A 12,139-nucleotide genomic window follows, 5' to 3' on the forward strand; every position below is an offset into this window, starting at 1 on the left:
TCACCTCAAAAGTCCATACTCCTAAGCACCACAAACACATCTTGTTTGGTTTTTTTTTGCTTTTTTTTTGGCGAATAGGATGTAACAATTACTCAACCATCTACCAAATCACGAAATTCCTGTTAGATGCTGTAGAAAAAAACACACTTTTCATCGACTAGTTGCATTAACCGCGCAATGGATACCGGCATTGCGTAGACTGCGCATGCGTACAATGCGTTACCTTGCACTTGTGCTTTGCGCGCGCGCATTTACACACGCTCATCGCATATGAATAGTTGTGTTAATTAAAGCTGTCTTTCTTGTTTTTATTTTCGAACTCCTTTGAAAACAAAAATGCCTTGTCGTCAAAGTTTTTTGCTGATTATCTCGTATTCTCTTTAAGCCTCTGCTTCTTTGTTGTGCATGAAAGTTGTTGATGTGAATTTTCACATTTTACTCTCTAACTCTTCTTCTTCAATATAATAGTATAACTCAACAAGTCAAGTCATTATTATCACCTGTCAATAACTTTTAATTTCTTGCTTGTTTTCGAGTTATTTCATTATCAACTTTTTTGTGTGGTTACTGCCGCTTTGGTTTTTCATCTAATCAGCATTGTAGAGGTGGCGGCTGCTGCTGCTGTTGTTGGCATACGCTACGTATGCGTAACATTCGCTTTGAAATTGTAAATGTTGTTTTTTGTGATTATTCAATAAGCAGCTGTAGTTAGTAAGAATGAATGTAGATATGTTCGTTGTACGGCGAAGAAAGGTCTCAAGATCGGCGCTTATGGTCTATTAAAATTGCTACATTTTAACAACCAAATTCATAAGAAATAAAGAAGACTTTAACTGCTTTATAAATCGAAAATTTGTATGAAAATGTCACTATAAAGTTCTTTAAATCAATTTTTTACGAATTTTAAGGACTTAAACGCGATCGGTGAACGTATTAACCCGCGCTGTAAACGATAAGCTTAGAAGTCCAGTTCATTCAGTTTTGTTTGTTAATACTGAATTAATACAAAATGACGTATTTAAAGTAATGGAGCAATTAAGCGATATTCGCTTAAGCAAATTGAGCATTTAACCATATCCGCTTAAGTGCCTTGGATTGTAAAAGGTAAAAAATGGCAGGCCAAGAAAAGATGTTGTAGTTAAATGAGTAAGGCAGTTAAGCGAAATGCACTTAAGTGCGTTGTGCACTTAAACCGATAATATTTATTAGGAAAGTGTGTGTATAGTTGAATAAATCCATTAGGAGAGATGCCTTGAACTGGCTGAGGTGCTTGGCTGCTTCCGCTTAAGTGCCTCATACTGTAAAGAGGGAAAAAGTTCGCAATTAAAAAATTATAGATAGAGTTAAATGAGTTAGGCACTTATAAGATATGCACTTAAGTGAGTTAGGCACTTAAACAGATTGCATTAGGACAAGAAAATTGTATGATATGGTGAGAAAATCGTTTAAGCGAGATGCACTGAAGTGTTTTAGCTGCTTGACCGCATCCGCATAAGTGCGTCATACTGTAAAAAAGACGATATTTAGTAAGTGAAGGAAGATAGTGTTATATTGATGAAGCTCTTACACAAGATTAACTTAAGTGAGTTGTGCACTTAACCATATCAGTGACATATCTTTTTATTTTTTTTTGTGCGAAATTCGCAGTCGACATGTTTTTTTTTATGTTTATTTGAGTAAGTAAGGCAGATGGGCTACGAATAAGCACTTAAGCGAGGTGTGCGCCTAATCATATTTGCTGAAATGCGTTATAACCAAAAGGGAATTCACATAGTTTAAGGGTGCATACAGGTGTAAGCGAATTTTTTTTTTTCAAAATTTTATTTGTGATGCAGAAATACATCTAGATGCTCTAGCAACATTAGCGGGCGGTTTGGGCTCGATATGTATGGATGTAGATTGCAAAACTTTTTCTGATAAGCACTTTTTTTTAACAAACATATGTATACAAAATGAGCACCCATGCAACAACTACGTAAACAACAACAACAGCATGTATGTATGTACTATGTAGATAAATAAGTGAATGAAAAGGAAACTCGGTGGGAAAATCGATTGCAGCAAGTTCGTTAGCTTTATAGCTTTATTGTTGTTGTAGAGTTTTAATTGTTTGTTTTGTATATTTTATTAGTGCTGTCATCTTTTACTTTTTTCCTTAAGCCGCAACACACTATGATTGTTATTTGTGCAGCTGCTTTCTGCTGCTTACCACCAAAGCCTAACGAAACCGGGTCGATCGCTTCGCCAGTTCATGGGTCTTTTCCTTTATTATCATTCAATGCTTTCGGCTTTCGTGGTGGTAGTTTTAGTAGTCGTATTTGTTGTTGCTATCGGTTAGCTATGGATCGCCGCTCATGCCAAATGGTATAAATCGAATCTGGTAAGCGCATATTGGCCACATTCAGTTCGTCAACGTGCCTGGTGCAACAGCAACAGCAGCGACTTTTTGGTGGCGGTGTAGCGAAAGAAAAATTTATTTGACGAAAGTGAAAACCAACAAAAAAAAAGAAACCGAAACAATTTATAATCAAACGCTAGTGAAAAATCGTGAAAAACAACCACAAAAACATTTTATATCATAACTTTGCGCTTCCTACAAATAAGGCAAATAGCATAGTGTTGTGTGCTCGTGTGTCTGGCTACGTCTGCGTGTGTGTTGCCGTACTTTCGGAGTGTGCGCTTATAATTTCGAAGTTTTTTACGTTTCCTGTAAAATGTTCAAATCCATCGTAAGGAAACTTTACTTATTATAGTGAAGAAGAAAAGTTATTGCTTATTGTTAGTTGAAAATGTGAGATGGATTTATGGGAGTGGGTGATGGGAAAAGTTGAAATGGGAAAGGAGTACATATGTATTTTGATTTTTTTTTCACATAAATTTTAAAAGTGTAATAGATGAAAAGTAAAACTAATTTTGAAAATGAAAAAGTTATTTGCTAATTTTTTATTTTCTATGTGAGCTGGTTCTTCAAAATAAATTTTTAAATTTTTTTTCCAATTAACAGCCGAATTCACCAGCAATTTAAGTGGAACGTAATTTTTTATTTTCTGTCAAGTTCCATATAAAATTCAAAATTTCAAAATCATTTTTCACTTAAATTGCTTTCGTGAAATTGGCTGTAAAAGACCGAAATTTTTGTTACTAGTGAGTTCAAGAAAATTTTAAATTGCCTATAAAAAATAGTTTATATTAATTTAATATTCATTTAATAAAAATTTATAAAAATAAATAAATTCTTAGTAAAAATTATTTGCAAACATTTTTCATGAATTTCACATTTTTTGTTACATTTTAAAATTTCTAACCAACCAAAAGCTTGTGATTAATCATACATGTATTAAGTTTTAGAAAAAGTAGTAACATTTCTAGCACTCTGTCAAGAATTCTATAAAATATGTATTAATTTTTGTAAAAAATTTTAATTTGTTAAAAATATATTGCACTTTCAAATTGATTTCAAATTTCACAGAAAGTTTCTACTTTTGAAAAAATAATAATTTTCAGTTCAAAATCAAAAAAAAATATTTTCCTTTAAAACTGTGTACCAATAATGTAATGCTTTTTTTTATTTTTTTTTATTTCAGACAAGGTTTTCTACTTTGCAAACAATAACTAAAAAAATATTTAAAAATAATAAAATAATTGTTGAAAATTAATTAAAAAACAAAAAAAAAATAAGTTAAGATACATTCCCCTGCCAAAAATCGAAAATTTGAACCGAAGTTTTGGTTAAAAAATGCAAAAAAAAATTTATGTTTTGTTTTGCATTTTTGAAGTTGCAGACAAAGTTGTATTTTTTATAAACAAAAATTAAATAACGAAAGATTAAAAAAAAAAATCCAAATATTCATAAGTACCTATTACTACTTTTTCATATTGAAATTTGCATGAATATTAGGTGACGGTCGCTGTGGCTGAGTGGTTAGAGGAGCTTATTACCACTCCCTTAGACCTGGGTTCGATTCTTGGCTCTTAATTTCTAGAAAAAATTTAGTCCAAAGTGCAAACTCCACAAATTCTTTAGTTTATATGTATTTTAAAATCTTCAATTTAAAATTTAGTTTAACAATCTGTTTAATATAAATGCTACTACTTATATATGTACACACATATAATAATATACATAATACATTTTTGTCCTAAAGGGGGAAAATTGTTTTTGATAAAGTTTTTATTCGGTAAAACTATGGCACTCAAAATTCCGACAGTTTTTCAAAATTTTTACATAAAAATTGTAAAGCGCTCATATAAATGTTTTAACCAAAAAATTTTTCTCAATAATTTTGAAATTTTAATTAAATCTTACAAAGCTCAACTGCCGGTTTGGCCAGCAATTAAAGTGGAAAATTATTTTTTTTCTTCTGCCAGTTTTCATAATAAATTCTAATAAAAATTATAATTTTTAATAAAAATTGTTTTCGTGAAACTGGTTGTTAGAGATTAAACATTTTTAAGACAAAAATCAGTAAGAACTGAAAAATTTTTTTTGGAAAAAATTTACGAAATTTTCGGACTAATACTTTAACTAGAAAGTATATTGCAGCAATTACAAAAGTGTAAAAAATAAGTAAAGAATAGAAAAAAAATTTAACTACAAAAATTTGAAAAACTTTGCAAATTGTTTAAGTGTAAAGCTTTTAAATGGATGTTTCAAAGAGTTCAGTAATTTGAAGAAATAAAAAATTATTTCAACTTTCTCCATACACCGTGAAAGTATCAAGGATTTTATATTTAATAAATTTTTTTTTAACTTAACTCAATATAATTTTTATTGTAAAAATTGTAAGATCTTATAATTTATGTATTAATATAATTTATGTAATAATTTGTAATAATAAATAATTTTGTTTAAGAAAATATCTGGGATTTTATATTTTAGCTAATTTTTTTTATTTTAATTCTAATTCAATTTGAAATTTTAGTTTTTACGTAAAATTTTAAATTTATTTAATTTTTTAACTGGATGTTAGATCTTTACCAATTTTTGATAAAAAAATCAGAAAGAATTGATATATTTTTACTTGGAAAAATTAACGAAACTTTCGGACTAATACTTTTAACTGAAAATCAGTTGTAATAACTACAAAAATGTAAAAAATAAGTAAATAATTGATGTAAATTTTTAACTAAAGAAATTTGAAAAATTTGCAAAATGTTTAAGCGCAAAAATTTTTAGTTCAGTTTCAAAGAAATAAATCAGTTTCAGTAATTTAAAGAAAAGTGACGTGAAACTGGCGGTTGGAGATTAAAAGTTTTTAATACAAAAATCAGTTTTACTTGGAAAAAATTTACGAAATTTTCGGACTAATACTTTAACTAGAAAGTATATCGCAGCAATTACAAAAATGTAAACAATAAGTAAAGAATTTAGAAAAAAATTTCACTACAAAAATTTAAAAAAATTTGCAAATTGTTTAAGTGTAAAGCTTTTGTTTCAAAGAGTTCAGTAATTTAAGCAAATAAAAAATAATATTTTATGTAATTATATATTTTTTTTTTTGTAAACACTAAAGGCCTTATTCATAAAAAATAAAGTATGTTTAAAGAGCTTTATAAATTGACGTTTTCATACATTTTTCAATTTATAAACCTTTTATAAGACTACTTTATTTTTTATGAATAAGGCCATACGATTTTATATTTTAGCATTTTTTAATAATAAATAATTTAGTTTAAGAAAAATTCTAGGATTTTATATTTGAGCTAAGTTTTTAATACTTTCAACTAAATTTAAAATTTTTTAAAAGTATTTTAAATTAAATTTAACTTTTTATTTTAATTCCATATTTTTTAATATAACTTAATTTTAATTTTTACTGTTTTTTTATAACTTTATTTTATTTTTTATTTAGGTGGCTCAAAAGTCGTGTGTAAAAATTTTCAACCTAAAATAACGGCTTAAATAGTTTTAGGAGCTCATTATACACATATTTTCAAGCAGTTTAAAAACATTTTTATTTCACGTAAATAAGTACGACTTTGAGACATTACGACCCTTAAAACGACATATTTATTTTATTTTAATGTTTATTTCATTTTGCTTTGTATTACTTTTTTAATTACATTATATTGCTTTTATTTTTAGTTGAATTGAATACAATTTTATTTTTAGTTCAATTCATATTTATGTTAGATTTTTTTATTCTTTTTATATTTTTATTTTAATTTTTTATTTTAATTTTACTCTATATTTGTTAATTTTACTTTATATTTTTAATTTTACTTTATTTTATCTGTTTTATTTTATTTTATGTATTTTTTCCTAATTTTATTTTTAGCATTATTATTTATCTTCACGCTTTGCATCTCTTTCAGCTCCTCTGCACTGCATTGTTGCTGACTTTGGCAACCGCATTGAAAATTCACGATTTCGAACATCACGAATATGAACATCACAAGGAACCCGAAGAATCGGAACATCATCACGAGATCGAACACAAGCATGCCACCTCCCATCAAAGCGTCAAATTCCATCACTACCATCCAGTACCGGTCTATATCAAGGACAAACATCTGCTCAAGAATCCCATCGAAATCGGTGGCACAAAACAGAAATTGAAAATTTTGCATCCGGAAACCGAACACAGTCACAATCATGGTTTGGTTTTGGAAGAGGAGAGCGAGTCGCATTTCCACGATCATGGACATCACGAAATCGAACATCATGAACCACATTTGGAACACTACGAGCACTATCATCATGAATAAGTAAAGGTGCGAGGAAGTCTGAGTTAGAGGGTAGGCAGAGCAAGTTATGAAGTGAATCGGAGGGGTTGTGAAGGCAAGCTTAAAAGCGGACATCGATAGCATGCGTATACATATGTACTCATGCGACCACTTTAAGGCAATCGATCGCGTAGAGAAGGAAGTATGTTTTTGCGTTCTGTGGAGTAGTATTTGGTAAAGCTGTGGTTCACCCGGTTACTGTGTGTTTTTTGTAATATTTTAAAGATAAAGTGGTCACGTTGTTTTTGTTTTTTGATGGAGCATGTTTAGTAGTAGTCCTTAAAGTAACAAAATCATATTTTTTATGTGTGTGTATGTAAAAAAAATATGTATGTACGTGAGAGAGCCTTCAAAAGCTTCTCATTTAAAACTAAATATAAAAGAAAGAGTGTTTCATAAGTAATGACGTGTGTTTTTCGAAACCTTTGAAAAATTTTAAAAGTGCGGCAGAGCAAAAATATTAAAAATTACTTTTAATTTAGCTTTTCCACAAATTTTCTCGGCACCGGCAGGCAAGTGAACTTCCCGCTTGCAGAAATATTTTGCTTCATCAACTATTTATCGGCTACCGCATCGTTAAGTTCAACACTATCATTCCACCATGCAGGATGGATGACACCAGCGAACGTCCACAGTTGACCGCATATGGATGCGGCACAAATATAACGACGTGCTACATTTAGGGAGGCAATCTCTGAGAAAATATAATTTTAATACAGCTGCCCTCCGGTTACATGTGAATTTAGACCAACCCTAGTCCACTCGTTTCGCTCTGGATTGCAGCGTTCAGCGGTATAAATTATATACATCTTGTATATAAATAGGCAAACATGTTTTCTTTACACCCCTTTTACGGCGAAACTATACTTCTAAGGTATAGAGAATTATATATCATTAGAAAGGTATTTTGATGCTGATGTGCAGAGATTAACTCAAATTTCAAATTAGTTTAAAATAAAGCGCAAAAATCTATTCAAAAGTGACATCAATATAAATACCATACATGTACGTAGTTGGAACGGAAATGACTCCTAAATGTATGCTTTAATATTGATACTGAATTAAAGAAAGTGCTAAGCAGCAGTTGAGACATAACTTTTGGGCACAGTATGAAGGTAAAGTTGAGTATTCAGAAGAAGAGAGGGATAAAAGCAAAGATTTAAAATAAAAGTAAAGAAATCTGAAGATAAATATAAAGAGGGAGGCAAATTTTCATACTTAATATGATGACAATGGTGGGGGTGTATATGTAGATGAAGAAAAGAATGAAGATAAAGATTAAAATAAAGATAAAGGAAGAGATACAGATAAAAATGAAAAGATAAATACAAATATAATATATAGATTAACATATATATATGTATATATAAGTACAGATAAAAAAGACAGAAAGTTATAGAGATAAAGAGGATAAAACTGAAGAATGAGATATGTTATGTTATGGCACGATATGTTATGTTATGCTATGTTATGTTATTTTATGTTATGTTATTATGTTATTTTATGCTATGTTATGTCATCTTATGTTTTTTTATGCTATGTTATGTTGCGTTATGTTATGTTACTTTATGTTATTTCGTGTTAAGTTATGTTATGTTATGGTAAGTTATGTTGTACTATGTTATGTTTTGTTATCTTATGTTATTTTATGGTACGCTATATTGTGTTTTGTTTTGTTATTTCATGTTATGCAAAGTTGTTTTATGTTATGCTATTTGATGTTATTTTATGTCATGTTATATAATGTTGTCGTATGTTATGTTATGCTATATTATGTGATGTTATGCTAAGTGCTAAGCTCAACTCCCCTCCACTCAACTCACCCTAAATAATTTTATTACTCCCCAACTCACCTTTTCTCACCTCTCACCTCAACTCCCCTTAATTTTAGTGGTTTAATTTCAACCGCTGGGCGAATACTAATATACATATATAAATCCTTTGAAAATTGTTTACATAAATATTTTAAATTTTTGCATTACTTGCGAAAAATTTAATTCATGGGTACATGGGAGTGACTAACTCCCACGAGATTTTCCGTGTATGTAGTTTAAATGATGATTGATATTTTTACCATCGATATTTTTGTCTATTTTTCGCTTTATTTATAGTCGTCGATACATTTATCACTATCAATTTTGTTACCGCTATCCATTTTGTTATCGATATCATAATTCTTATAATTTATATAATATAAACATCCAGTTTTCTCTCCTTTGCAGGTCCAGGCTTCATTCATTTAATAGATATCGACTTTTTTATCGTACATCTTTTTTTTCAAAATTTGAAATTCAAATATGTAATTTTAATGTACTTTTTTATCAGTCGTCCGGAGTGCATATACTTTATAAAATTTTCTTTAAAAGTAGCTTTAAAAAACTATTTTGGAAATTAACAAAAAAAAAGGATTTCGATATCTATTAAGTAAGTTCCTTACTCTAAAATTTGTGTGGCAACCCTATTCCAAAATACGTTGGAATGAATGGTACATATCTTGAGGGTATATGTACTGTGTATACTTAAAAAAAAAATTTTGATTGAAATCAACAAAATAAAAATTTGTACTACATAGAAACGTGGCAACCCTGATCGAAAATATTTTTTGACCAAAGCTCTCAACAATACCTTTCATTAGATATCCATATTGGGATGTTTTAGATAAATTGTGTATAATCCAAATTAAGTGGCAACCTTACACTATTATCCTAATAGAAAATATTTCGTATATAGGGAAAGCATTGTTTAAGAACCTTCTCTTGATACCCATGAATAGTAATATTTAACCTTTTTTTCTAAACAAAAAATTCACTAAATATGCGATTCAAAATAGGTGGCAAACCTATTAAAAATATTTTTGAATTAGGGATTTTTGAAATACCTTCCATTTGATACCCATATTATGATGCTTTAATTAATTTGTAACTAGTTTCGAATAGGTGGCAACCTTATACATACGAGTCTTCTCGGAGATATTGCCTATTCAGATAGCCTTAAAATCCAAAAGAGTATCGGTGTACAAAATTTCATCAAAATCGTTAGTGCCGCATCCGAGAATCCTATGTATATATATATACATATATATACAAGAATTGCTTGTTTAATGTAATAAGATTATTGACATATTTCCCTTTATCGACTCCTATAATAGTCGTTGATATTTTAACTCTCTACCAAACACTGAAAATCCACTCAAATCCAATGTATGCTCATTTTCTATGTCCATACTTGCAGCCTGTCTGACTCGTCTATCCAGCAATGACCTACGTTACTCCCATCTGTTAGTACATAGTTGCATTACATCGTTCAACCTCCATTTCGCCAACCACATACATAGATATCGCCATTCAAAACTGTAGCAGCTTCAACCAAACGTATCGTAGACATATATCAGCCACATATTGTTATCTACCAGCTGATCCAATCGAATATAATGGCGTTTTCTTTTCTACCGAAAATGCTGCCTTCTCAGTGCCCTCTACACACAAATACTAAGTAAAAAAAGTTAAGGGCACGTACATATGTACATTAGGGTGTCCCGTCAAAAAATTTGTTTGAGCTAGATTATCGCAAGAGGTATCAAAATTTGCGTAATTTTACACATGTTAAGAAAAAGGTAAAAAAGTAAGAATTGTGTGTCATTTTGAGGGCTCTACCACACCATGAAGTTTTCCACGTATTTTATATGAGAAAAAACATTTCTTCGTAGAAATAGAGATAAAATCCTTAAAAGTCAATATTTTTCAATTTGCAAACTCTTTTTCTCTTTAGGAGACTTCAAAGAATAATACCTAATTGTTTACTTAATGATCTTTGAATACTAACTATTTTTTATAGGTCCCCAAAATCCCCAAAATAATTAAATGGGGGAACCATAAAAAAAATCATAAGCGCTTCTGTTGCCACGCGCTCACAGCCTGGTAATGGTTTAATTTGCTTCTCAATAAATTCTGTAACGAATTCGTCAAGCCTTAGCAAACCAATCATATCGGGTAAGTGTTGTTGCCGCACGTCAGCTCTGTACCAGCGCGCTTTGGCCGTAAAGCGGTCTACCTGCGAATTTTCATTCCCATCCACTTTTTCCCCAATAACTTTGCTGTTCCATTTTCCAAATATTTCATTGTTTTCGTTAACCTGGAATGAAACTCATGAATTATTTGTGAATAATTAGAAAAGAAATAGCTAAAGCAATTCAGCTTGCAGCTCAGAAAATTTGCTCAACAACTTCTGTGCAAGCGCTACTCATCTTTTCAAGCTAAAACTGAACTTTCGCAGCTCTAAACGGTATTAAATGCAACCAACCGGTATTTAATGCAACAACCGGTATTTAAGGGAACAACTTTTATAGCTTTCTGAAGCTTTTTTTCGGGCGTGTCATGATCAAAAGCTCTTTATGATCGCCACTGTACTAAAGCCTAATATTGACTAAAAATAAAATAAGTGAAAAATGTATGCGTTGGATTCGATCTATTAAAGAAACTAATGACCAAAACCTATACCGCGGGAGAAGATTTTTATGGAGCTTTATATTAGTCACGATCAAAACATATGCTATGGCTAGGATTTTAAAGCTTTCTACAGATTTTATATGGGCGCGGAGAAAGAAAATACTCGTATCTGCTTTATGTAGATTTTATATGGACGCACAGCTAGTAAAGGTTCTCTCTGATCCTCATTGATTAAAAGGCTAAAAAGGGAAACTTTTGATAAAAAAATAATGATATAAATAAAGATAATTTGAAGCAAAGAAATTATAATGGTAAGCGATTTTACTGTAATCGAAATTTTATCATCATCGGCATTTATTTATTGTTGTTGATAATCGAGTCGTGAACATTTTCATGATTATCTTCGTCGATATTTATCGTAATAAATATTGATATCGTTAGCATAACCGATATTTGTATTTTTAGTTAAGTTTAACGATTTTGTTAAATTTAACCATTTATTTAATTTTAACGTTGTTATCGTCATTTTTTTTGCTATCGCTATGGTCACCATCATCGATATCAACTGTTATCTGTTTGTATGTATGTATATATAGCTATTCACGAGATTTTTATCATTTTCGATTTTTTTACCGTTTCAGTATCGTTTGAGCCATAGATAAATATCGATACATTTTTATTACTCCGTTCCAAAATTGGTTTCTAAATTTTATTTTTTTATTTTTTTGTTTTCGGTTGATTTTGAATTTTCTTAAACACGTGTGTTAGCATTTTCAGTACCACACAAGACATATGAAACAAGTATGTAGTAGTCTTTTGTTGTTGCTGCTGGCCTCTAAAGCGTCAAAAAATATTACGCTTTTTTTTAAATATCATGCCTTTTTTTGCTTACAAAATGCCACAAATTTTAAAGTACACCAAACAAATAGAACTATTTTTTTACCAAAAATAACTAATTTCTTTGTTGC

The 12,139-nt window shown here is 30.0% G+C and overlaps 1 protein-coding gene across 1 annotated transcript; it reads left to right on the forward strand.

The window, feature by feature from the left end:
• The first annotated feature begins 1,962 nt into the window (after positions 1 to 1,962).
• LOC118748322 (histidine-rich glycoprotein-like) lies at positions 1,963 to 7,089 on the forward strand. Its single transcript, XM_036482697.1, has 2 exons — positions 1,963 to 1,995; positions 6,316 to 7,089. The coding sequence occupies exons 1-2, from the start codon at positions 1,963 to 1,965 to the stop codon at positions 6,706 to 6,708; spliced, it is 426 nt and encodes a 141-aa protein (XP_036338590.1). The 3' UTR covers positions 6,709 to 7,089.
• Positions 7,090 to 12,139: the final 5,050 nt, after the last annotated feature.

The sequence above is a fragment of the Rhagoletis pomonella genome, unplaced genomic scaffold (assembly GCF_013731165.1).
Source record: "Rhagoletis pomonella isolate Grant_MI unplaced genomic scaffold, Rhpom_1.0 Rhpom_scaffold_00013, whole genome shotgun sequence".
Taxonomy (NCBI): domain Eukaryota; kingdom Metazoa; phylum Arthropoda; class Insecta; order Diptera; family Tephritidae; genus Rhagoletis; species Rhagoletis pomonella.